This window comes from Oryzias melastigma, linkage group LG18 (genome assembly GCF_002922805.2).
Source record: "Oryzias melastigma strain HK-1 linkage group LG18, ASM292280v2, whole genome shotgun sequence".
In the NCBI taxonomy this organism is placed as follows: Eukaryota; Metazoa; Chordata; class Actinopteri; order Beloniformes; family Adrianichthyidae; genus Oryzias; species Oryzias melastigma.
This window is the reverse complement of record NC_050529.1, coordinates 7,089,791-7,117,692: the sequence shown is the minus strand read 5'-3', so window position 1 is coordinate 7,117,692 and position 27,902 is coordinate 7,089,791. Positions and strand designations below refer to the sequence as shown.

At 41.7% G+C, this 27,902-nt stretch overlaps 1 protein-coding gene across 2 annotated transcripts in view; it reads right to left on the bottom strand.

The window, feature by feature from the left end:
* Positions 1-1,592: 1,592 nt before the first annotated feature.
* efnb3b (ephrin-B3b) overlaps positions 1,593-27,902 on the bottom strand; it is a 118,889-nt gene continuing 92,579 nt past the window's right edge. Inside the window, exons 3-5 of one of the 2 annotated variants that reach the window (XM_024287625.2) lie at positions 15,571-15,663; positions 12,594-12,656; positions 1,593-6,757 (exon numbers count right to left, since the gene is read on the bottom strand). In XM_024287625.2, the coding sequence (XP_024143393.1) occupies positions 6,330-6,757; positions 12,594-12,656; positions 15,571-15,663 (584 nt within the window). In that variant the 3' untranslated portion in view covers positions 1,593-6,329. The remainder of the gene's footprint in view (positions 6,758-12,593; positions 12,657-15,570; positions 15,664-27,902) is intronic. The other variant, XM_024287626.2, reaches the window with a different exon arrangement.

Sequence of the window (27,902 nt, the reverse complement as noted above, 5' to 3'; positions counted from 1 at the left end):
CTATCAGCTTCAGTATTTTCAGCTATCGGCTTCAGTGTTTTCAGCTATCAGCTTCAACGTTTTCAGCTATTAGCTTCAGTGTTTTCAGCTATCAGCTTCAGTGTTGTCAGCAATCGGCTTCAGCGTTTTCAGCTATCGGCTTCAGTGTTTTCAGCTATCAGCTTCAGTGTTTTCAGCTATCGGCTTCAGCGTTTTCAGCTATCAGCTTCAGTGTTTTCAGCTATCAGCTTCAGTGTTTTCAGCTATCAACTTCAGTGTTTTCAGCTATCAATTTCAGCATCTTCAGTGGCCAATTTCACTAGCATTATCGCAAGTAATGCTATATACTGTAACTAGTTCATAATGATAGTAGAAAGTTACGGTTTTGAAGTTTGAAATATTTCGTTTTAGAGTGTTCAATAAATATTTATCCTGTTCGGCCCTCCACCTAAGGTGAGTTTTGGATTTTGGCCCCTTGTGGGATTGAGTTTGACTCCTCTGCCCTAAGGCATAGCAGTAAATCTAGCATGGTAGAAAAACGCTAAAATAGTGACATTCCTGCTGTTCTTTTGGCTCAGGAATCATGCAAAACGCCACAGATCTAACTTGAGTTCCTTCAGAGACGGAGTTGTCTTCCAGGTTCCAATCATTCGTAGTGAAAGACATGAAAAGGAATCATTTCCTCATGTGACCCTTCCACCCGTCGGTTCGGTGAATGTAATTCTTCACCGCATATCAAAGTTAGAAACTATCAGAGGTTCATTTAAAAAGAAACATTCCACTTATCTGCGTTGGTTTGAGAGTCACTGGTGTTTCTGTGGAAGGCGAGTTCCACCGCCGCCGCTTTAATATGAAACTTCAGTCGTGAAGGGAAGAAAAAAGAGAAGGTATTTGATGTCGGGAATGAGAGATAAAGAAGGACGACTGAGCCGACTCTAATTAGAAAACAGTTCTCCATTCTCACCCTCAGTCACAGTAAATAACCTTTTAGCTCTACAAGCTGCGTGTGATTGTGGTTTATAAGATTAGAGCGGAATGCTTCCTGCTGGACGGTGTTTGAAAACGCGGAAATTGCTGCAGGGGGACGCCGGCGACGGGCTGCAGGTGCTCGCCGGATAAGCAGCCTCCGCAGGACGCCGGTGGGCGGATTTCCATCGTTCTCCAGGACAAGTGTTGTGGACGCCACTAATAATCTGGCGTTCGTGCATCACGGATCAAAGGGAGCGGAGGCCCGTGCAGTTTACCCCGGGGCCACCCTGGTGGCGCCGTCCACTGAAATGTGGACGACCGGAAGATGCCGACGGTTGCCATAGAAATGTGCGACAAAATCAGCTCTGTCAATACGTTGCCAGGCAACACTCGACACTAACGAAGCTCTGTTTGATAACTTGTTGATAAGAGCGGTGGGAGAGCCAGCGTGTGTCTGAGATGTTATTAGCAGCGGCAGTGAAAGAGCCCCCGCCGGGACGAGCCCCCGCCGAGAGATAAGGGCAAGGACCCGCCATTAAAGGCGGGGTCAGCGGGCCTCGGGAACCGTCTCTCTCCACCACAAAAGACCTCAGCGGAGTCCCACTCAGTAACCAGTCACACAACAGAACCAGAAGACCGCCTTCAACGTTTTTGGGTTTCTTTTTTATTCAATCTTTTTTTTTTTTTTTCCAAACCAGGAATGTTTTTTCCTCTCCTTAGAGGCGTGTTGGAGGAGGGAGGGGGGTATGATGGAGGGGGGTCAGAGTGATGAGTAGATAAGAGGAGGAGAGGACACAAAAATAGCCTTTCTCACACAAAAGTCTCCCAAATACAAAAAAAAAATCTCAACACGTCACGGACGAGGGCCTCCGCTCACACCTTTACAAACACGCACTTTCAGCGGCGGGGGTTCGGCTGTTTCTTTTCTTTTTTCTTTCAAAGACCCACTCCGATCATCCTTTGACTTAGCTTAAAAGCAGTGTTTTTTTAAAAACTATTACATTAATTAATTAGTTAATTAGAAATTCCCCTCTGAGTTGTGACGTGGAGCAACCCCGCCCCTCTTCCCCTCATCGTCGTAGCTTGTGATCTACCGAGTGTATTTTCTACTTCACAAACAAGCTAAAACGGCATTTTTTCATTTGCTTCTGATTCACAACAATTTGAATAAAGAAATACTCAAAAATGCAATTTTAAGCTCAATTTTTGTAAGCCTCTGAACTCAGCGGGGAGTTTGCCAATCACATCAGCAATTTACAGAAACTTAGGAATGACAGAAACTCCCCTAATAGTAGAATTTTTATTCAAAAGATTTGAAATTTTTGGTTTAAAACAAAAATTACAAGAGTTATGGCACATACTTGTGGAATCACTTGGAATAAATCCCGGGAACTTATTGGAGATTTGTCTGGTTTTTTTTCTTTTTTTAAAAGATAATTTCCACAGTGATGATTTACACATTTTTATTTTGTCTCTAGAAGTTTCATCTTGTGTTATAAAATGTTTTATCGCAAATTTTGTGATCAAATTTACTACTCAGAATTGCCTTTTTTTGGACAGTTTTAGGTTTATTGTGAAATTATTGTGTAATATAATCAGAAATATCTCTTAAAAAGAAAGAGGTTGAAGTTGTACAGTATTTTCAACACTACAAGGCGCACTTAAAAAAAAAAACGACAATTTGCCTTATAATCTGGAGCACGTTATATATTAATTAATTCTGCTGCATTAGCATTAGCGGCTAACATGTAGCGGTGTCGAACTGTTTGCTTTGTTTTGTTAACGTGTTAGTAGAAAGGTTGGGAGTTAGCGTAGCCACAATAATGTTTGTTATTGCGGTATCATTCTGTTTTTTACATGTTGTAAACAAGGTTGGATGTTACAGGCATTGTGAACACGCTAACGTGGCTAACATGTAGCATGTTGGAATAAGCTTCTTTTAATGTTACTAACAATGTTGGGAGTTAGCATAGTAACATATTTTAGCGATATCAGTTTGTTTTTACCTGTTGCAAATAAGGTTGGGTATTACAGATATTGTGAATACGGTAGCGAGGCTAATGCCTCTAACATAGCTAACATGTAGCATTTCGGACCTATCAAGATTAGGACTTAGCACAATAACAATAATGTTTGCTTTAGCAATATCAATCGGTTCCAAACAAGGTTAGGAGTTTCAGGTGTTGTGAATACGCTAACGCAGCAAACACGGGTCATGTGTAGCATGTCGGAATGTGTTTTTTATTGTTACTAACGAGGTTAGGAGTTAGCATAGCCACAATAATGTTTTCTTTAGCAGTATCAGTCATTTTTTTACGTGTTACAAACAACTTACAGGCGTTGTGATTACGCTAACACAGCAAGCGCTCCTAACCAAGCTAACGTGTAGCATGTCAAAGTATGTTTTTATATGTTGTTAGCAAGGTTAGGAGTTAGCATAGTCACAGTAACATTTGTTTTATCTGTATCAGAGTATTTTTACAAGTTGCAAACAAGGTTAAGAGTAATGGTATTTTGAATATGCTAACATGGCTAACACTTCTAATGTTGCTAATGTATAGCAGGTTATAAACAAATGTTTATCTCTTTTCTCTTGGTGAATATGCCTTAAGGTTCAGAGTTTGTCATTTGTAACGTAAGTTTGAAAATAAAGCATTCATTGACGGTGCGCCTTACAGTGTGGAGAATAAAATACATGTACATTATCATCATAAAATGTCACGGCATGTTCAAAACACCAAAGCTATAATTTTTCTATTTTTTTTTTTTTAGTCGGAGTGGGTCTTTTAACCTGCTCTCCTCCCCCCTTAAAAAACCATATCTCTTTATAGTATCAGCAGCTGCGTCCATGTTTTCTTTTTTCATATATAAAGCCAGACAAAACACCGACATGAAAATCAAAAAAAAAAAAAAGTTTGTTCCTTTTTACCGAGGGAACAAACAAACAAAATCTGGGCTTTTTTTCTTCTATTTTTTTCTATTGTCGTAAACACCGCAGAAAATAGTCAACAGAGAATAACAGACACTTCATTTGGCTTGGAGGAATTTTTTAAGGTACTCTGAGCATGTTTAAACTGACACAGACTGAACAGGATACAGAAAAAACACAAATTGGTACAAAAAAAGAAGAATTTGAGGTGCTTTTTTTGTTGTTTTTCTTTTGTCGTTGTTTTAAAACCCACCCAACTTTTTCTGAAATCAACTTTAACACAGTCAAGTACAATCCGAACTCTTCCTCCTCCAATGGAGTAAAAAAGCATATGGGAACATCATCGTGTGCCGAACAAATTCATTTCAGACGAATGTGACACGCAGGTATGAAAGATTATATGATACAAAACACAGCTGAGAATCGTTGAAAGGTTTCAGGTTTAACACTGGCTTCACACAGGATACATGGCAACAACACTGGAGGCTTTGTGTGTCTGTGTGTGTCTGTGTGTGAGTCTGAAAGGAAAAGCGGTCCACCGCCACCCAGTTTACACATAAGCCATAAACATGTTTGAGCAACACAAAACAGCTTTATTAGTATGCACATTTGAACACCTCTGAACTCTGCGAGCTCGCGGTGCCGGGCACTGGTGTGTTTGTGTGTCTGTGTGTGAAGGAGGAAAGAAAAACGCACAATCACTCGTTTCATCCTTCCCGTGTCCGGCGGGTCGAAACACAGAGTCACATGACGGCGATCAGTGTAGGTGAGAAGTTGTGTATGTGTGAGGCGGGAAATCGGAACGGGGCGGGGGAGGGGGCGATGCGCCGCCCAACCGAGCGGCGTTTTGCGACAGTCATCAAAATGTGGTGCGTTTGGTCGTGTGCAGAAAACGGGGCGAGGCTCATGAACTGTCTCAACGGAAAGCGTGAGGGCGTCCCAGTGAATGCGTGTGTTTGAGAAGGTCCGTTCTTTCCGCTCGTCAAGAGTTCAACCCCTCCCCCCTCCCCCCAAAGTCCAGTTTGGCGGTCGGTCCATCAAAGAGGAAGTCTCTTCCGTCTCCATCCATCCTTCATCTTTCTCTCTCCTCCTCCTCCTCCTCAGTGTGCAATTACTTCACAGTCTTTTCTCGTCTTCTTATTTTTTTAAGTTCTTCTTCCCCTCCCCCTTTATTCCTTCTTTACCCTCCCCCACCCAGGCTTCATTCCACTCCTGCGTTCCTCCCCTCCCCCACACAAAAAAAGAAAGAAAAAAAAAAAGAAAAACTTTCATAAATGTTTCTACCTCAACACTTCCACGAACGAGGTCTAGACCTCAAAACTACAGCATAGTACAAGGATCTAGAAAAATATACAGAGTGGACCCTAGAGGGCGGGACTGGGGAGATAAAGGGGCGGGGCAACAATTTTGCCCAAACAAAACAAAACAAAACAAAAATCAATAAAAAGGATTAAATTATTATACAAGGCAGAAGGCAGGAGATAAGGTCGTTCCGAGTTGTGAAAAACATGATAAAAATGGTCTAACAGCAAAGGGCGAACTTGAACGGAACAAAGAAAAAAAAGAAAAAAACGATAAAAAAGAACGAAAAAACATCTAGAAATTATTTACTGGATATTCATATATATATCATCTATAAGTGTTGATAGCCATAGAAAATCTAACCTTTTTTTTCTTGATATTCACTCACTAATTTGTGTTTTGGTATTTAAGACAAGTCTAAAGGACACACACACGCACACACGCACACGCACACACACATACGAACCACTCACCTGCTGAGAGACACCAGTCTAAAGGTGCGGCAGCAGTACTATAATTATTATCCAACCTGTACCCACACTCACGCACACACGGCTTATTAAAATATACAAGATTCTGAGCGCCACCGATTGTTCCGTCCACGTCGGGCCTGGGCGTGGTCATGTGAGCGCCGCTCGGGTGATTGAGTCAGACGAACCAAAGACAGCGGGGTCCTGCAGTTCCAGTTAATGGACTCGTCTCTGGTACTCTGAGGAGGCGGGGCAACGGGCCACGTGGGCGTGGCCTCTGACAATCAGAGTTTTTTGGGGGAGGGGAAACCTCACATGACTCAGTGCCAGGTCCGTACCCTTTTAAAGAAGGGGGTGTGCTGCAATTGCAAGTTGGCCCCAGGCGGTGACGGTTCAGTAATGCACGGACGACGCGTGTTTAGCTCCTCTTGCCCCTTCCTGAGGGCCTCAAGAAGGGTCATGTACCACCGAACACACTTGACGGCCCTCTTCTGGGGAAACGGGGCGGGGCGGTTTGTTCAGCTGGATACTCAACTGTGGCTGAGGGCGAAGAAGGGGGAGGTCTAAGGGGCAATACTTTCAGTACTGAGGCGATCGGGGCTGAAGCTGTGATGGCAAACATTGGGATTGGCTGGGAGGAGGGAGGTGGGCATGTCCGATCAGCCAGAGCGACAGCTGTCTCATACTTTGTAGTAAATGTTGGCCGGACTCTGAGGCGGCATCTCCTGGACGATGTACACCGGGTGACCGTAGTCCCCGCTCACCTTCTCGTAGTGAGGGCAGTAGGCTGAGTCTGAGGTCCGCAGCGGGATGATGATGTCGCTGGGCTCGGAGCCGTTGTTGTTGGAGCTGGTGATGCCCCCGCCGCCTCCCCGCTTGGGGCTGGTGAGGGAGGACAGGGAGAGCGGGGGATGGTGGGTGTCCGAGTGCTTCGCGTGCCGCCGCCGGTAGCACACCACGCAGATCACTGCGGTCACCAGCAGGAGGAAGGCGGAGCCTCCTGCTGTCCCAGCGATGACAGCAATGTTGGAGGCTTGGAGCGGGCCATTCTCATCTCTGCCATCCCCACCGATCGGCCCTCGAGACTGAGTGGAGTTTCCAGCACCACCTAAAACAAAACAGAAGAGTTTTACTTCAGGGGTCAACATAGAATACACTAAAGACACTTTTAGTTTTTTTTTCAACTGGGAGGAGCAAAATATTGCCAATAAAAGCCAGATTATTGTACATATACAAGGATGGCCATTTCACCCTTTTACTATCTTATGGGGTCCAGATTAACCAAGCCTCAGATTGACGTGGTGTCTTTGCTTGACAAATGTGAATGAAGGTGGACAGGATTTCATGTCAGTGAAAATCAAAAATCATTGAAAAAAAAAGTTCAGCACAGTCTTGTGGGGTCCAGATGAAATCACTCTCAACATCAACATCAACATACCTAGGATAGCACATGGGTTAATAGATGCAGTTGTTCACTTTTAGGCACAATGTTAGAAAATCAGTTGGTACTCATCCCTGAACAGAAAACATTGAAGTTGCCTCAATTATTTAGAGACTAATAACAATGTAATCCAAAACCAACGCATTGTCATTCCTAACTTATCATATATAGACGTGGTTCTGGCACCTTCCGCGCCACTTTTTGAGGTTTTGGGTTTCCCAAACTCATCATTTTTTTGGCATGCTGGCTGTTCCCATTAAATCAGGGGTCCCCAATCTCCAGGCCGCAAACCGGTACCAGGTCATTAGGTATCGGGCCAGAAATGCTAATCAGGGGTCCCAAACCATGGGACCTGGACTGGACCGGTACAACCACCCAGTACCCTAACCTGGTACTGCGTCCATTTCTACGTCCATACCGCGTTCCAAGGTTGGGGACCCGTGATTCAATGGGAACAGCCAGCCCATCATAAAACAATGACCAAAGAGGATGACCGAACTATACCTTCTTATATGACCAGTTGGGAGTGAGAATGTGTTGACAAATCTGTCAACAAATTTATATGCTTATATTTACTATAAAAAGAGACAATAAGCATTTTTAGACTGAGTCAAATGTGGCTAAACTTGAGACATTTCTAGAAACAATTGACAACATACTTGGTGAAAATAAGATATATAACTGATAAACATAGAGAAGGACATATGATTATGTGGGTTCATATGCAAACACCAAAAGCCTTCGTTGAATGCGCCCGTATGGGGAGTTGACCCCAAAGGGTGCTGTGGATTTTTGGGTTCTCCGCACCCGTGGAGAGTTGTAGAGAAGAGCGCAAGTGTGTCTTGCAGTTCCTATGGAATGTACTACTGCTGTGTGTGTGTTAACCATATCGTGAAGCATTGGTAAGGCTAAGGGAAGTTAGACGCACGTGTGACGTATTGTACACCTTCCTAATGACTAGACTGGCCCGTTACTGGCCACGTGCAAATGCTAAACGGATGGGGTGTATGCGTACGCAAATGCCCGTAGGATGCCGACATAAATTACACTCTGTCTGTTGTCCTAAGTTCTGTGATCAAGGAGTGCCCACTTATCACATGAACAGCACTAACGGGCTCCTTGTTCGGTGCATAGGACTGAGAGGGTTATTAAACTTTTAAAAGATCGTACAACAACTCTAAATTTCTCCTACTTCTCCAATTCTTCACCCTTGTGTGTTGTATAAGTCTTTGAATAAGCTTGCTTTTTTGTCCGGTCCATCAGCAATTTGCCCATTTTTCACCTGCCAACAGCTTGTATCCACACATATGAGCAGTTGTGACTAAGACTTAAGGCTTTGCTTGTATAACGTCTTGAATCAGGAGATCAGGATGTTGCATCGGACCAGCCAGAGTGCAGACCTCAGTCCAAATAAAATGCTGCGGTTTAACCCCGGTGAGCTGTAAAAAGCTCCTTTCCTGTAAACCTTAATGAACTGAAGCAAAGCTGGAAAGCTGAGACTGATCATTACTGCAGCCAAAGGTGGACCCAACGGAGAGTAAGCCGTCTTGGATTTATGGTCCAAAGATTTCCGCCTTTCGCGTCGGAACTTCTTTTGCTCCTCCTTTTCTCTTAAATTGTCCTTTTATCTTGACAAAGAAGCAATAACGCTGCAAGTGTGTGTTTTTATGAGTTCCTGAAAAGAAACAACTCTCTTAGCTCTGCACCACAGTAACATGACTAATGGTGATGGTTTAGCTCAACCGGAGGAGGCTGCTTTGGTTTGAGCCGGTGGAATGCTTCAGGTCTGCAGCAAATCTCACAGAAACTCATTTGCGGTCTCTTCACTCGTGTGATGAAGTGGACGGCGGGGCATATAAAGCGGAGAGGAATGTCTGCGGCGAGAAGCTGCTCAGCGTTTGTGGACAACCACAGAGCGTCTGCAGGTAACACTCGACTCCCCGGACCTTAGAGACCGTATTTTCTTAGTATTACGGCCAGCCACATGAAGAGTGCTCCACTTGTACCAGCAGACCACACACTCCGCCCGTCCCGTCCAAGTTTGGGTCAGAACTCAGCAGGTGGATAAAGGCCTGCCGGTGTGTTGCTGGTTTATGGAAAAGGGGCGATGGGGCGGCTCGAGCGCTGGATCGTGCTGGAGAGAGCGGCGAGCTGGTTATGGCTCTGGATTGGCCCATCATTATTCCTGGCACACGTTGCTTTCCTCTCTCTCCGTCTCCGGGTTGTCGTGGCTGTAATGACCTGCCTTCCTCCAAAACCGGAGCTTAATCCACCTGAGCTCCCTTTACTACGTCCGCCTAATTCCAGACGTCGATTATACTCCCCCGCACCTCCCACCGCTTTCTTCCTCTTGTTATTAAGCCCCCGTCCCTTATTTTCCATCTGCACTTCGCCTCTTTTTCATGATGTCCTCTTCCTCACACGCTCACATCTACATGTGGCTCTTGGTTTTGGTCACATGAGCGGGGCCTTTGATGCCTGTTTTCCTCGATGTGTTTCACATCTTTTCTGCTTGCCAGCCCATTGAATAACTAATGGCCTGGAGAGGGTTTTTAGATCAAGTTGGCCTCAAGCACTGAAGAAAAAGAGTGTTTTATGTTAGCAGGGAATGTCGTACCGAAGAAAAACATGCAACAGGTCAGGATTTAAGTGTCTATTTTTGAACCGACATCAGCCTACGGCCTTGAAATGTTGGGAGGCTTTAACACCAGTGAACATAACCAGAATTCATTCATATATAAGGATTATAAGGCTGCGTTCACATCGGACGTGATTCAAACATCAAATTTGGACGCCAGTCTAAAAATGTGAAGCCTTGATGCCCCAGATGGAGGAGCTACCACGAAAGGTTTTCGCCTCATGGAGTAGTGTCTGTATATACCTCATTACTACCGTGGAAGACACAGGATGTTTAGTAGGGGTGGGCGTATTGATCTGAGCATCGATACCAACGTGAAGTATTGATACTATTGTTTTTTCAGTACTTTTGTCACAGTTTTTCTCTAATAGGTGCAGTAAAGAGCTTTCATTTACTTACTAGTTCATATAAGAATGGTTTCCATCTGTCATCAGTGTTGCCAGATTGGGCAAAAAAAAAAAAAGAAACGGCCCAATTTGAATAAATACTCACCCAATTTGGGTGGGAATCTGGCAAGATAATCTGAGTAAAAAACACCCCCCCACCTCACTGCTCCTCACACCTTGCCCCTCCCCTCCCTACTTCATCGGAGGGCGGAGTCATTAAAAAGCAACATATTTGCAAAAATGGCAAGATTTTTGTGTTGTTTATATATACTTTTTATTTATTTTAGTTTGTTTTTTTCTTACTTCTTTCACTAGTTACTTTATATTTTATTACAGCTTTCATTAATTATTTTAATATTTTAGTGCTGTTATATTTTTTTTATTTTGCACTAGTTAATGTTTTCTTATCTTTATTGATATTTTATGTCATAATTATATTATATATTTGATATATGTTCAGTTCAGTTTGCTGCAATTAGTTAATGAACATTTATTCATTTTCTAGTGTCTTTACTAGTGCTGGGTGATATTCGAAAAATTGTATATCACAATATAATTTTTTTTAAATTACAATAGTGATATATATATATCACTATATGAATGATTTTAGATCCTAATAATGATATATATTACAATATATATTATTTTATATCACAATAACGATATGTATCAGATATACCAAAATTAAGTATTTTTTCAGTTATTATCTGAAAAAATCTGACAAAAATGTCATTATTTACTTTTCGCTGAGCTTTTTTTCCCAGTAACATGTTAGTCAATTGTTACAAATGAGAAATATTTTTTTAAAGTACACAACAGTTTTAAGTTTCTTAGTTAGGAAAACAGGTTTTTGCACAAAAGTTCAGCAACAAAAATGAACAAATTAAAACGATAGAAGAGAAATGGGACGATAGACACATTTCTATTGCCAACACAATATGCATCGTCCTATCGCCCAGCACTCGTCTATACATTGAATTATCATTGTAACTTGACACCCCTGCCACAAAAATCAAGTCCAATGTGAACGCAACATAAGGTGCTGTTTCTTTGGTTTTTTTTGTTGTTTTTTTTTACTAAAAAAAGACTTTTAAGCACACTTTATACTGCAGAAGATATGACACTAAAGTAGGACAACTTTTAAAACCAAAGGCACTGATGGATTCCAGACCTGTTTGGTTCATTTTATCTCATTTATTAAGATTTAATGGCTGTTCAGTCTTTAGATTAACATTCAAGCTTCCTTCCATCAACTGAAAAGCCTGTTTGCTCCTACCTTTTGGTGATTTTGGCAAAAGTTTAGGAATGTCCCCGACCCATGACGGATACAACCACTAACCTTTCAAATCAGTCCGTTATAAATCAACGAGGACATTTGTCTCTTAGGTAATAGAAGACCTCTAATGAGTATCTGATGTGAAATAATAACAATCAGCATTAAGCTTTTTTTTAAAAAAAAAGATGATTCATTAACTGAAAAACACTTTCATATTTATCACATCGATGTCAGGTAGGAGCGAAAACCCAAGCGGCTCCGACTGATAACCGCGGCCGCGTTTTTATTGTCGATTGAACAGAAAAGATTGTCTGAATGCCGTGGAGCTAGCAGCTAATTTAGATAATAAAAAAGTAATGCTGCTTTGGCAGTTCTTCCTTACCCGCCGCAGATAACAATCATCAGGAGCGCCTTATTCTCCGATATGAAACAAATTTATGGATGTGCATCCTCAGCGGAGTGTAAAAAGTGAATTAACGGGGAGGGTATAATTGTCGGCGTGTTTTGATTTGGCTGAGTGGAGTTTGTAGCAAATTAGCTGACAGGGAAAGAAAACTCCTGAAACAAATTCATATCAATGGGAGGGAAGAGGGGAGGGGGAGGAAGAGGGGGAAACTTTGTAACTGCTTCCATCCCGAGGAGAGGGAAATTAGGAGGATTTGGACGTCAAAACAGTCGTTTCACACGTGCGTTCGCTCCGCCGACTCCTCACACGCCGAATGAATCATATGCATATTTATAGGGAGACGTTTTTCACACGTTCTAGTCGAAACACGAACGCGCATCATTGTTTTCTCACCTCACATCCTCGCCGCCTATATGGACCAAGGTGTGAACGCATCAATTCTCCGGATTCTGCCGATCGTCGGGACGCAGAACCGACAACCTAGCCACAATAACTCTGCATTTGCCCTCTTCCCCCACTTTTATTTCTTGTCCTTCTCCCAAGGTAGCTATTATCCGTCCATTCCCCGCCCGCAGCACTTAGCTGGAAGGGCCGGGTGCAGAGACGAAGGAGCGGAGGGAAAATATGGAATTAAACGGAGAGATCGGCAGATGTCACCGCTGCACATTCTCCATCTGTCGCCTCCTCCCCTCCCTCGCTCCCTCTTTTCCTTTATATCCACCAGCCTCCGTTTATTCCTTCCATCCATTTTGCGGATGGATCTGCCGGGGATTAACTCCATTTGCTTTGCTGCTTACCTGGGTTTCTGCTGGTGGTGCGTCCCGCTGGAGGCTCCTTCTTTGGGGGGAGCCCATATGGGCCTGAATGAGGGGGAGGGGAGAGAAGAGACTGGAATCAGACGGGAACTTTGTGCCAGAGAAGTGACTTAATTTGAATTATTTGTTCGAACGGTTTAAAGAAAAAAAAAAGAAAACAAGCTAAAGAAATATTTTCTAACGCTTTGACCCGAGTTCAGCTTTTGGCGAGGCGGCTCGTAATCTGCCGACGCTAAATCAGGCCATCTGTCCGGCGCCGGCATTAGAGAGCGTTTAAGAGCGCCGCTGCATGAGATGCTCTGATGTTTGAACGCCGTCAACCGGGATGTTCTGACAGTCCGATCAAGTATGAGCGAATTAGAGAGAGGGGATCAATGACGCTCTGTAGTCAACAGGGTGAAGAGGTTGTTAAATCTTAAATTTACACAAATAAAATTTCAAACTTTAAAAGTGTTTTGAGAAAGAAAATAAAATGAAAAGCCCCGGGTGCTACCTGCCCCCACTAGCTGAGCTGCTGCTACATGCCCCTCCCCCTCCCTTTCTTCTGGTCAGAGCTAATTGTGGCAAATTCATGATTCAAAATTCAAAATGTCGGCTTTTCTGTTGCTTTATTTCCATAACGACCATTTTATTTTTTGGTCACCTGGAGGTGACGAACAAGTCAATGTAATTTTTAGACAAATCGGGAAAAGTAAATTTTGGGATTTCCTTAGCAACAGAGGTGTTTTTTTTGTTAACCAAGCCCACAATCCAAATATATGTACAATACATGTCATATCATTTAATTCAGCTTGAGCCAATGATTCATGTATAACATTTTCACAATATTGGGATAAAAAATGATCAGCCCTATGGCTAGCTCGCCGTCAGAGCTGCACGCGACAAATTCATGGGTTAAAAAAACACTTTTTTTCCAAAATGGCAGCTTTTTAGTTGGTTTATTTCCATAGCAACCATTTTCAGTTTTGGTTACTTGGAGGTGACGAACATGTCTCTGTAACTTTTAGATGAATCGGAAAAAATAACTTTTGGGATTTCCTTAGCAACGGAGGTTTTTTGTTAATGCTCACCTTCCAAATATATCCATTACATATGTCATAGAATTTCATTCATCTTGAGCCAACAATTTATTTACATTTTTCATTTCACATTATATTTTTCTCGGTATTTGGATAAAAACTGTGCGAGTTGCAGGGAAACACCCCTTTGGCTAGCTTTGGCCAGAATTTTATCCCAATAATAGTCGAAGAGATGATAAATTTAAATCTCAGGAATTCACATTTTTAGAGGGTACTGAAGAGGATTTTTAGGGGGGAAATTCAAAATCACGGCCTCTTCCTAAGGTCAAATTTCGACAAAACGTCAGTAGTTCTAGACTGCGCAAAATTTTGTGAAAATCACTTTAACAAGTTTACTGTTGATTTGTTTCCATAGCAACCATTTTATTTTTTGGTCACCTCAAGGTGATAAACAAATCTATGTAATTTTTAGACAGATCTACAAAAGTACATTTCAGGATTTCCTTAGCAACGGAGGTTTTTTTTTTTTTTTTTAACCGAGGCCACAATCCTAATATATTATGTTATATAATTTCATTCAGCTTCAGTAAAAAATTGATGTTTAAAATTTTCATAATACTTCGATGACAAATTGTGCAAATTATAGGGAAACGCCCCTTTTGGGGGGCTCGCCATGCTAACGCCGTTCAAAATCAATAAGGTTTAGTTGTAGAAATGTTTTCCCAATGATAGTCGAAACGATGATAGAGTGAAATCTCAAGGAGGAATTCAAGATGTTGGCCTCACTGGGGTCAAAGGTCAACAAAACGTTGGTAGTGGTTGTAGATTATGTGAAATTTTGTTAAGATCACTTGAACAACTTTTCTTGAAGGATATTATGCGAAAATGTGGCAGAATTTCACACTTTGCCACAACATGGGGTTTTTTGGGGTTAAATTAGTTGATTTTTTTGAGCGTCATAGCAGATTTTGGCCCCATACTTTTTTTTTTTTTGACGGTTTTGCCGGAGCTGAGGGTCGTTCACTATGTCAAAAATGTGTCTTCTCCGGTACTAGGTGGAGTTACCAGGTCCAGGACTACTATGATGATGCGGCGCAGAGGAGCCAGGAGGCTTATCTCATCGGAGGTGGGTGTTTCTTTAGACGACAACACAACGCGGACGTGACCTTTTTGCCTGATAACATGGAGGTAAGCGAGCGCATTGGAAGGCGGAGGTCATGATGAGGAGAGGGAGAAGGGGAATTTGGAAAGGAAGCAAAGAGGAAAGGGTTTGCTTCCACGGCTGGCGAGGAGAAAGAGACGGGGGAAATAAAGGGAGCGCGTGAGGTGGCGTTCCTGCGGAGCTGACTCTGCTGATGTTACAGGCTGATAGCGCTCCAACAGAACCGCCGATAACACGGATCAAAGATGCAGAAATTCAGTTTTTTTCCTGGCGTGTGCGTGAGGGGCGGTCAAACAAAGGACAGGGGGCCATTATGAGCAGAACCAGGTCAGAGAAAGTACAGAAAATGCATAAATGGGCTTTTTTTTAACCCCGTCCTGGAAAAAGCAGCATGTGAGGGCCATTAGCCGGGAATATTTTCCGAACAAATTAGACGCGCACAGCTACGAGTCATTAAAAATCACAGAGTGCGTGCACTAACGCCAAATGCAGTCATTTTGTTATCGCGCCTCTGCTGCGTGCTGGTATGTGTGTGTCTGCGTCGACACCTGCGCGTCACGAGCGCGCTCGACGGCGTCCAGCGTGAGTCAGTGGCAGCTAAAAGGCGGCGGGAGGAGGGAGTCAACAGGGCTCATTAGAGCTGACTGATCCCACACTTGTGCGTCGTTCTCGCCACTTAAAGAGCCCTAATGTGCTGCAGAACACACACAAAGGGAGGTGAACACGTGTGTGTGTGCTCGCAATGATGCAATACATAAATAAGTAAATAAAGACTTACTCTGTCCCACTTTCAGGACCACCTTCATCCCTTGTGTGGCGCACACGCCTCCTCTCATGCTATCTAGGTTCTGACGCGTCCCGTCTGACGTGGCTGGAGGAGAAACACAAGAAGAACACAATAAATCAGTCTGAACGCACAGCAAACACATGAGGTCACGTGCATGAGCGAGGATTCAAACATTCAGCTACAAAGAGTAGAAAAGCTAGTTTATGCTGAATATTTTTTATGAATATTGCTTGACATATGTAAAGTCACTGCTGAAAGAGAAATGAAAAGCTCACATATTAAACTACAGAAATGTTAACAAACTAAATACATCCTATGTAGTTCCACGACTCAAAATTAAAATAGTTTCTTCCACTCAAAATAGTGGAAGAAAATACATTTCAATGAAGCAAAACGGCGGCTGACTCATATGAAGACCTGAGGTCGTCAGAGCGCCATCAAACCTTGAATACGCTTTAAATAACATCTGAAAAAAACCACATTTTCTGAAAAAACTAAAATACAGATTTAAAATAAACCAAGCTGATACGCTGCTGAATGATGCTTGAAAAAAAAAGAGGAGAAACGGGACGTGTTTAAACATCTGCTCGTTGTCACGGCAACAGAGCCACAGTGCAGCATCTCAGTGACACAGGAGCTCAAACAACTGAGCTCAATTTCAAAACTGTGAACGCGACCGCAAGTGTATTTGTATTCGTGAAAATCTGTTAGCAGAAAATTGATCAGAAGTGAGAGGATGTAGCAGGACCTATGGGTGACCCATTCAAAACAACAACTTTACAATTATTTATATTAAACAGTAAAAACTGTTAGAATGCAGACATGACGGGTTACTTTGACAGATGTTTTCATGTTTCTAAGATCAAATATCTTGAGTTAAACATGAATAATAATCAAAAAAACGTCTCCTCTAAAAGTGTGAGGGGAAAATCCAGCACTTCCAGCTCACAGTTGGACACAAGCAACATGTCTCCGGCTTTCAGAGTTAGATTTCCTGAAATCCAGCAGAAACCCAGAAACCTGTGAAAACTTTTCTGTCAGAGAAACCATGCAGAAGATACAGAAGAGTTTTTAAAGTCAATGGTAACCAAAAGGACCATATATTCTATATATAGATTATAGTTAAGTGTTTTTGTGAATATGCTAACGTTGCTAAAGTGTTACTGTGTTTTTTTTACATGTTATAAACAAGGTTAGGAGTTAGCGTAGTCACAGTAATATTTGTTTTAGAGGTATAAGTCTCTTTTTATGAGTCACGGACAAGATTAGAAGTTACAGGAATTGTGAAGATGCTAACACTTCTAACGTGGCTAATGTGTAGCGTGTCAAAATGTTTTTTTTTTCCCCTGGTTGTGAATTAGCATAGTCGGAGTAATGTTTGTTTTTGTGATATCACTCTGTTTTCACTGTTGGAAACAAGATCAGAAGATACAGGTATTAAAAATGAGCTAACGTGGCTAAAGCTAACGTGGCTAACATGTAGCTGCCTTGTATTGTGGTTTTTTATTGTGTAACAAGCAATAACTAGGAGTTAGTGTAGTCAAAGCTGTTTATTTAGTGTTTGTCACATCTTACGAACAGGGTTGGGTGTTACAGGATTTCTGAATACGCTAACGCTTCAACTTGTCTGACTGTGTGTGGTTTTTTTTGTTTTTTGCTACTAACAAGGTTGGAAGTTAACATAGTGAGTCATAGTAACTTTTTATTGTTTTTTGTGGCATCGGTTTGTTTTTTTTATTTGTTGGAAGCACGACTGGGAGATATAAGTATTGCAAATATGCTAACGTGGCTAAAGTTTCTAACATGGCTAACATTTAGCGCTGTCGTACTGTATTTTTTTGTGTTACTAACAAGGTTGGGAGTTAGTGTAGTCACAGTAACATTTTTTTTGTCTGTTTTTTACAGGTTGCGAACACGGTTTGGAGTTACTGGTATTGCAAATAAGCTAATGTGGCTATAGCGTCTAAGACGGCTAGCGTGTAGAGGTGTCGTGAGGATTTTTTTTGGTGTTACTCACTAGATTGGGAGTTAGCGTAGTCACCGTAATACTTTTTGTGGAATTAGTCTGTTGCAAACAATGTTTGGTGTTAAATGTACGTTAGCAAATAAGCTAACCTAGCTAAAACGTCGGCTAATGTGTAGTAGAGCCGCGCTGTTTTTTTATTTTTTTGTTTGTTTTTCATGTTAATAAGGTTGGGAGTTAGCATAATTACAGTGACTTTCTTTCACATGTTAGAATTCAGGTTTGGAGTCACAGGTATTGTGAATAAGCTAACGCTTCTATCATGGCTAACATGTAGTGTATTCATTTTTTATAGAGCTGAAGGTTTTTTATATGGTTAACAAAGATTTAAGTCAGTTAAATCAATAGTTTAATTACCAAGTTGAAAAGTTTGAGCAGTGGTTTTCATGATAAAGCTGAACCCTATTAGAGTTGAAAGAAATTTCCAGCTGATGGATTTCTGGCAATTTTGACAACCGCAAAATTTAAGAAGAATTAATGGTTTCAGAGAAACCCCTACAGAGTCTCTGTAAACGTTTCATATATTTGCACCTGGCCTGATGATCCTAAAGAAAAGCACGCCGCTGCATAGATCCCAACATGGCGCTCCTGTCCGTGTGGTCAGCTGTTCCGGGGAGCCGCGGGGTGACATTTGCAGAGGCGGAGCTTTAAAATCTCCACCAGAAGCTCAGAAATGTCAAACTATAAGGCGCCGGTGCTTTAATAAGTCCTCATTTAACAGTCTGCTGGAATTCATTAACACCCCGGCTGCACCGCGTGGACTCCACCACTGCATTCAAATGGAACTGCTGCACGGGCTGCAGCTTATTTCACTTACTAATAAGGAACTGAGCATTTTCAGGAAGGAAAAATAAAGCATCAGTTCTGCAGTATTGGACTTTAAATCAGGGGGATCAGGAGTATTAGCAGGTTTCCACTGAAATGTCTGACTTTTCTGTACAGATGTACAGAATTGGACAAGTTTCCAATTGAATGATGTGGTTAAAACTCACCCACTACTCTGCTTACTGCACTATGTGCAGTGTGTCCATATCTACAGATCCATTATTAAGTGCCCTGATAATTTCCCGGAAGTCCCAAATGCTATTTAAATACATTTTTGCAAGTTTTCATCTTTAAATAATAAGGGATTCATAAACAGTCTTTCTGTCTGTTTCGGTAAATTACTAATATCAGAAAACAAAAAAATAGCTAATATGTTTCCTAATTGTGATAAAATCCAGGCTAATAGATAGTTAAGCACTTTATAGTCCATCGGGGTTAAGGAGTATTGAAGGAATTCAGACACATCCCGTATTTAAAGCATCCTTAAGTGAAATTTCATGCTAGCTGGTTAGCTTGACTCTAACAAAACCTCCTTTAAGGAATTTCATGCTAGCATGTTAGCTTGTTGCTGACAAACCATCCTTAAAGGAATTTCATGCTAGCGTGTTACCTTGTTGCTAAAAAACCTTCCTTAAAGGAAGAACATGCTAGCATGTTAGCTTGTTGCTAACAAAATTCTTTTAATTCAATTCCATGCTAGAGTGTTAGCTTGTTGCCAACAAAACCTTAATAAAGGAGTTTGATGCTCTAGCTTGTTGCTGACAAACCCTCCTTTAAGGACATTCATGCTAGCACATTAGCTTGTTGCTAACTAAACCTCCTTAAATTAATTTGATGCTAGGGTGTTTGCTTTCTGCTAAAAAGAAAAACCTCCTTAGAGGCATTTAATGCTAGAGTGTTAGCTAGTTGCTAACAATACCTCCTTAAAGAAATGTCATGCTAGCATGTTAGGTTGTGGCTACATAAAAAAAAAACACCACCTTAAAGGAATGTATAGCTAGTGTTTTAGCTTGTTGCTAACAAAACCTCCTTAAAAAATGTGATGCTTGTGTGTTAGCTTGTTGCTAACCAACCCCCTAAAGGAGTTTCATGTTTGCTTGTTACATTCTTTTAGGAATTTAAGGCTAGTTCATTAGCTTGTTGCTAAAAACAAGTGGGAATTTACAGGAGTAGTAAAATTTTGGCAGCAAAGAAAGAAAGAAGCAGGAAATAACCTGATGTCTTCAGATCTTAAGCTAAACAAGCAGCAGGGCATGTTTTTCTCCAACCGCCGACCTTAAACGGTACAAACTTCTGCAACTGTTCAAAATCCGTTGGATGCAACATTCATTAGAGCTGCAGAACGCCCGCTGTTGATCCGCTGAAGCAGGAATCAAGCCTCCCCTCCACCGATTCGCCTCCAGGCTACAGATGAGCCGTCTGGAGCAGGAAGACGGGCACGGCGGCTGGCTCGAGAAACAGAGAGGAAGGTGTGAAAAAGTTCCAGCCTTTGCTTGTAACACCTCTCTCTCCTCATCTCCCCATCCGTGCAGGATTCAGAGTGTGAAAGCAGGAGGAGGTGGAGGAGGAGAGAAGCAGGTGGAGGTCAAGGCGAGCAGCAGTGCAGTGAAAAAAACCATAAATAAAAAAGACTGAGGTGTAAAAGCTGATTTGAATAAATTGTAGAGAATACTTTCTTTTAGGAAAAGGTGCCGGAGAATCCTTTCAGGAGGAACTTGGGTTCTTTTAAAGCATCTGCAGCTCTGGAACGGATATTTTCCAGGCTTTGATTGGAATTCTTTACTGTCTCATTTCTACGGGTAAGATTACTGTCAAAATATGGAAACATTATTTAGTTTTTAGATTATTGTGTCTGTTGTGGATACAATTTGAGTTTGTTTCAAATAAAAAATGACTCATAACTGTCAAAAATGAAGAACAGACGAGTACAGTGCATGTCGAAGCACACGTCATCCGTTTTACAAACTGCGAATGCGAACAGTTTGTAAAGTTTGTTTTCAAGACAAAAATTCAAATAAAAAAAAATTTGTGTTGACAAAGGAAAAAAGTCACATTCAAGGCAAAGAAAAATTGTACTCAAGTCAAAGCAAAGTCGTATTTAGGAAAAAGAAAAGTTGCACTTAAATAAAAGAAAAGTCATATTAATATCAATGAAAAGTCACATTCAAATCAAAGAAAAGTCTAATTCAGGGAAAATAATTTGCATGTAAATCAATGACAAAGTCGCATTTAGGCAAAGAAAAGTCGCATTCTAATCAATCAAAAGTCGCATTCTAATCAATAGAAAGTCGCATTAAGGTAAGAAAAGTCGCATTTAAATAAATGAAAACTCGCATTCAACTCAATCAAAAGTCGCATTCAAATCAATAAAAAGTCGCATTTAAATCAATAAAAAGTCGCATTCTAATCAATCAAAAGTCGCATTTAAATCAATGAAAACTCACATTCAGGCAAAGAAAAGTCGCATTTAAACCAATAAAAAGTCGCATTCTAATCAATGAAAAGTCGCATTCTAATCAATCAAAAGTCGCATTTAAATCAATGAAAATTCGCATTCAGGCAAAGAAAAGTCGCATTTAAACCAATGAAAAGTCGCATTCAACTCAATCAAAAGTCGCATTCTAATCAATGAAAAGTTGCATTTACATCAAAGACAAGTTCTATTCAAGACAAAAGAAAGTTGCATCAAGTCAAAGAAAAGCCGCATTCAGGTCAAAGAAAATTAATATTCAAGTCAAAGAAAATTCGTACTGACATCAAAGAAAAGTCACATTCAAAAAATGAATATTTGTATTTAAATCAAAGAAAATTTGCATTCAGCCAAAGACAAGTCGTATTCAAATTGACCCACAAAAGACATAATCAAAGCAAAGAAGTTCTGTTCAAAATTACATTCAACGTTAAACCAAATGTTGTGTTTATTTTTCTCCTTCTATTTCAGGGTGCACAGCGACGTCTATAAGCAGACATTTCATTTTGACATTTATCTTACATTTCTGACAATTCCGATTTGTCTAACTGCAATTTTGTGCGTTTATTAGTCAAGCACCACTTTTAGCACCATTTAAAACATGTTATTACATAAAATACTGCTTTAAATGAGGAAAAAATGCTAATTTTTAGCTGATTTGATATCATTTCCTGCGAAAAGTCGACTCCCACTGAGGTGAAAGAGCATTCGGTGAGTGGACATTTATAGAAACCTTCAATAAAGACGGGAATGGGAGTGATTACATGAGCTTAGCCTCCTATAACCCCCGACAACTCTGAAAGTAATAACTGCTGGCACACCAAGGAGGACAACAAGGTGATGGGAGACGAGGAGAAGCGGAGATGGAGGAGGCCGTGCTGGGAGAGGAGGCGCGGGAGACTGATTGCCTGTGACAAGCTGTCTGTGATACGATGGCGGCGATGTGAGAGTGTGGAGAGACGGGGGGAGGCGGGAGGAGATCCACGGGAAGGAGAAGTTAAAAACGGAAAGAGTTGAAGTGACATGAAAGATGGCGGCCAGCTGAAAGACTCTAATGTCTCCATTATGGAAAAGTGGAGCAGTAATGGATGGAAAGGAGGAGAGGAGGAGACAGGGGAGGCAAATTGAAGCAGGAGGGCTTCCAGAAATGGGAGTTTATAATAATAATAATAAAAAAAAAATTCAAGCTTTTTTTTTGTTAAAACGTGTTCCGACAAATCCCCAAAACCCATCAGGCGCAGTTACTGGTGTCACTATTTCCGGGAATCTCCGAAACAAAGCCGATACCAGCTGCTTTGTCTATAGATCCAAAGTGCGTTCTTCCCTCCGATCTCCCGATACCGTCAAAAACCACAGAACATCTGTGAAATCCTGATGAGAGACGGAGATGAGAGATTCGGGGAGGAGATCGTTCCCACCTCGGTTTTTGGACGATGGGAATCTGGGATTAGATAAGAGACAGGAAGATGGAAGAAAAGGAGTTCGACTGGGAGAGGGCTGAGTAATTGAGACGATGATCAGCGGCGATGGGATGAGATGAGGAGCGCCGGAGGAGAGAGGAGGGGAAGGGCGTCGCTCCGCAGGAAGACAGCAGGGAGAGGCGGAGGAAACGGAGAAACCTAATTAATGAAATAATCCCACAGTCGGCCTCAATCAGAGGCGGCAGTTCATCAGAACGGTGGCGTGGAGGAGGAGAGCGCCGTTGATTGTATATGAGAGCTGGACTGAGTGAATCCTGGCGTTCCAAACAGGAAGTACCCACAACTCCAAGAGCCCAAAACCACATAAACTGCAATTAAGAAATGAACAGCTATTACACAGTCATTTGGCCTCTGAATTTGAACTTGGGGCCCTGCTCTGTTCTACTAAGGGTGCTGCTCTAATAACATGGGGACCTGCCCTCTAATTCCAGGATTAACTTTCTAAATTAGGGCCTTGCTCTTAAACTCTGGGTCCTGCTTTCTAATTCCAGGGCCCTGTTCTCTTACTATGCACCCTGCTCTCTCTTAATCAGGGTGTCGCTGCTTTATTAACTCGGGGCCCTGCCCTCTAATTCAGGGCCTTGCTCTCTAACTCTGGGTCCTGCTTTTTTTAACTTAGGGGCCCCGTTCTCTAACTACAGGCCCTGCTCTCTCTTATTCAAGGTCCCGCTGTTCTATTAACTTGGGGCCCTGCCCTTTGACTCTGGTCCCTACCCTTTGACTCGTGGCCCTACCCTCTAATTCAGGACCTTGCTTTCTAAATTGGGGCCCCACTTCCAGTGAGCCCTACTTTTTACTTTGGCTCTTGCTTTCCAACTCTGGGGCTCTGTTCTCTATTTACGGGCCTTGCTTTCTTAATGTGGGGCCCTGCCCTTTGACTGGGGGCCCTGCCCTCTAATTCTGGGCCTTACTTTCTGAATTGGGGCCCTGTTGTCCAGTTCTTGGCCATGCTTTCTAACACGAGAAATCTTGTTCTCTTACTATGGGCCCTGCTCTCTCTTATTCAGGGTCCTGCTGTTCTATTAGAGGGTTGGGCCCCAAGTTAAAGGGTAGGACTCCAAGTTCATAGAGTAGCAGGATCCTGAACAAGAGAGAGAAGGGCTAGTAGTTAGAGAACAGGGCCCCTAAGTTAGAAAGCAGGACCCAGAATTGGAGGGCAGGGCCCAGAATCATAGGGTAGGGCCCCGAGTCAAAGGGCAGGGCCCCACATTAAGAAAGCAGGACCTTGAGTGAAAGAGAACAGGGCCCGTAGTTAAAGAACAGGGTTCCCCAAGTTAGAGGAGCAGGACTCAAAGTTACAAAGCAAGGCCCACTGTTAGAGAGCAAGGCCCTCTAAAGGGCAGGAACCTGAGTCTAAGGGCAGGGCCCCAAGTTAATAAAGCAGCAGGACCTTGAATAAGAGAGAGCAGAGCCCGTAGTTATAGACCAAGGCCCCCCAAGGTAGAAACCAGGGCCTCAAGTTAGACGACAGGGTCCCTATTTAAAGGGCAGGGCCCCAATTTAGAGGGTAAGGCCCTGAATTAGAGAGAAGGGGCCCGAGTCAAAGGGCAGGGCCTCACGTTAAGAAATCAGGTCTCACAATTAGAGAACTGGGCCCCTGTATTAGAAAGCAGGACCAAAAACAGTTAAAAAGCAGGGCCCCAATTAAGAGAGCAAGGCCTTCAATTGGTGGGCATGGACAGGTCATGGGGCACGGCTCTAAGTTAATTAGGGCCCTGGTCTTGAAATTGGGGCCCTGTTGTCTATCTTGGGGCCTTGCCATTAAACTCGGCATCATAAAAACTTGAAGGAACAGGAAATACCAGCTGGTTCCAGAAAGCCAATTAGATGCCTCAATAAAAGTAGGCGGTCCCAGCTGGCCCCTACGTTGAGTTTTCAAAATGTCTGACAGGTTTTGTGTGGCCTTCCAACAAGCTCACTGCTGATTGGTGAGAGCGGTTGCCATAGAAACATTAGCTCAAACCGACTTGGACCGATCCCCGCTTACTAACGACATCTGGCTCCAACATGGTGGCATCTATATTGGAAAAAACATGGCAACTGAATTGTCCTCATTTCCTATGGGTGACATCACACTCGCTCAGTCCAGTTTTGTTATACAGTCGACGGTTTGAAAGGATTTGATGCCGCACAAAAAAAAATCGACTGCTGCAGAGGATGATGGGAAGTGTGGGAATTAATCCCGAATGTTTATCTCCATCCCCCCACCCCCGCACACACAGGTGGCAGATCAGATGAGTGACAGCCACTATAAACCCCGATTTGGCTCTTCCTCCCGGATCAACACGTTTTTTGTTTGTCTGTGCTTGCAGTCACTCATTTTCAGACAGACTCTTAGCTTCTTCATTTACTCCACAGTAACCCATGAAGGATTCCAGCGTCAACCAACTCAAGGACAAAGCTGTTTCTTTACATCTTTGGCATAAAAAACAAACACAGTCAGGTACAAAGACCAGAAAAAAGTCCTTCAGAGAGCAGAAATGTGTTTATGAGAGGATTACATCAAAAATACGGTTCAGCAGGAGCAAAACAAGTCTGAAAAGTTACACATATTTACTCTTTGAGTTTACTAATCAACTCATTTAATGTCATTTAACGTTTTACAAGCTTTATTAAAACATTTAATGGTTCTTTTTTGATGGGACTTGATGCTTCAAAGTACTCAGATTTATTGAAAATGTTATTATATTTATAATGATATAATATATTTTTAGCTTTTAACCAGGGGAACAGAAAATAAAACAACAAAATTTGGTAGCCCTCCCTCCAATGCAAAAATTGCTTTTTTACTGTTCCATACAACGACCAAAGATAGTACAGGTGATTTTTTTTCTTCATGTTTTTTTTAACTAACCTATAATTAAATTTGACCTTTGACCTTTAAAGGGGGTCTAAAATTGGAAATACTGCTAAATTAGATTGTTTGACTAAATTTCCCTTCTAAAAAAAACATATTTTACTTTATAACTTTTTTCAATTAAGATCACTAAGACTGTCAAAACACTAATCCTGGGGTTACCCCCTACTCCCCAATTTACTCCCACATTATTTTTACATAGTTATTATATTTTTATATAATTATAACTTTTTAAAACAAATGTTATCAAATAGAGGTTACTTTTAAGCTTGTAGGTAAATAAAATCTAATTCAGGCCTTCAGGTTAAAGATATAGTAATTTTAACATGGTTGCTAAGGAAAAATTAAAACTTACTTTGATGTAGATGCATGAATATTGGTAAACATATTCATGAGGCCAAAGCATGAAAAAAACCAAATTGTTGCTATGGTCTTATCATCTTTGATAAAGCTTACGTCATGATTTAAGGCGTGGCTTTTCTTTAATTCATATGTACAGCCATGTAGCTATTATGTTGAACAAAATTGTTAAATAAAGTTGTAAAATGAAATTGTTTAATCACAATCCACTTCTAAATAAACACCTTTGACATTTTTTATTTTTTTAATTAAATCTAGAAAACATTTCCGGGAAGGCTGCCAAAACCCTAATCCAACGGTTACACCCCCTTCCCCCACTCCCATTTATCCTCAGATTATTTTTATATAGTTTTAGTTCACTAGAAACAAATTTAATCAGATAGAGGTTGCCTTTGAGCTTAATTCTAAAGAAAATGTAATGTGGGCCTTCAGGTTAAAGATATAGCAATTTTAACATTGGTTGCTAAGGAAAAATTGAAACTTACTTTAATGTGGAGGCTTGGAAGTAGGTAAAGATGTTCATGGGGGCAAAAACTGAAAAAAACCAAATGGTTGCTATGGTCTTATCGTCTTTGTTTAAGCTTATGTCATGATTTCATGATTTGAAGGTTTGATAGTGGTTTAGACTGTTCTTGGGTCATAAGAGGCATAAAGAAGAGGTGAATTAAAGACTCCTGCTACATAAAGAACAATAAAAATAGCTGGCAATTTACATTTTTCCAGTTAATTATTGAAATTTATACAATAGAACAGTTTTTTTTTAAATATAATCAATATTTTATTTATATGACCTCCTCAACCAAATCAGAAGCGAAGAAAATAACATTTCTAATGCCTGCAAGGCAAAGCTGAGGGCAAAGAATCCTGGAAAAAAAGGCCACAGCTTTTCAAAATAAATAAATAAAGCTGCAATACAAAATTTGACATTTTTATGTCTTTATGATACAAATCTTGGCATTCATTTGTATTAACAAAGCTATCAAAGAAAGAGGGTGATATTCTTCACTGTACATCCACAGCTGAAATCACACCCAGTGATTGGTGTCTGTGTGAAATCTGACTTCACATCATTGAGAGGCACAGAGCCAGACTACCATCACTCCAGATGCTCTTCTTCCTTTTTAGCTTTTTAATGGTTTCACGTGAAGCTTGATTCACACACAAGCTCAGGAGGAAGTGTTTCTCCGTTTGGAGAGTTTTTGTAGAAAAACTGAAAATCCCCCTGCAGTTGTGCTGTGTGACGCTCCAGGAGCAGAAGTACTGTCTTCCTCCGGCGCGTGACGGAGCGTTTGCTGCGTCATGACTGTCGTGTTAGCTGCAGCAACAGATGTAAACGCGATGTGAAAAGAAAAGTGGGCGTTGGGTTTAGCTCGGGGCGCCCCGGCACCCGCTGAGGCTGGAGCGCGTCTGTCACTGTGCTCTGAATACTCCAGCCAACATCCAAACATCGTTCAGCTTCTCCAGAAGCTCGTTTTTACCGCTCAGGTGGGTCGGAGGACGTCTTGAGGGCTGCAGACCCTCCGTGAGCCGATCGTCTGAATGACGAAGAGCGTTAAAAAGCGATCTCCTGTACCCTGAGGCGGCGCCAGAGGATCCAATCTCACACACACACAAAAAAAAACCTTGGATCTTGCCGGCGAAATTTCCTGTAACTAAAATCGTCTTCATAAATCTCCGTTGACACTTTTATAACCAGGCTGTGACGCACTAACGAAGCCATCACAAGCCATTACCTCGCCGCGGCGGTAGACGGAGCGCGGCCCCCTCGCTTTGGAAACAACACCAACCTGCCCGCCCCCCTGCATGGTGTTGTTTTCCTTCCACGTCTTAGAGCACATCTACAACCAGGAAAGGCTCCTCTAACCCAGGAAACCTTTAACAGTAAAGAGACATCTGGGCTCATTTTTTACTGATCAAAACCTAGAAGGAGCCGCATAGCTTTTAAGACATTTTTTTTTCAATAAATACTAATTGTGTCTATTTTTTGGCACAAACAAAAGCAAAAATATAAAAAGAACCTAGAATCTCCCAAAATGTGATGTAAAAACCTACATAGTTCATCATCTATGAGCAGCTCAGCCATCAATTTACACATTTAACTCATCTAAATTAAAGAAATGCTAATCAAGTCATCCTGTTGTTATTGATCATCAAATCAAACAAAGAAGAAAAAGCACAAGTAAAGACATCCGCTTCTCTATTGTGACTTGTTTGTCATTTTTCTGGTGGGGGGAGGGGTTAAAGGAAAATAAATAGTGTGTCTAACACTAGTCACAGGTCCGACTCACATGATTCGTCACATGCCGA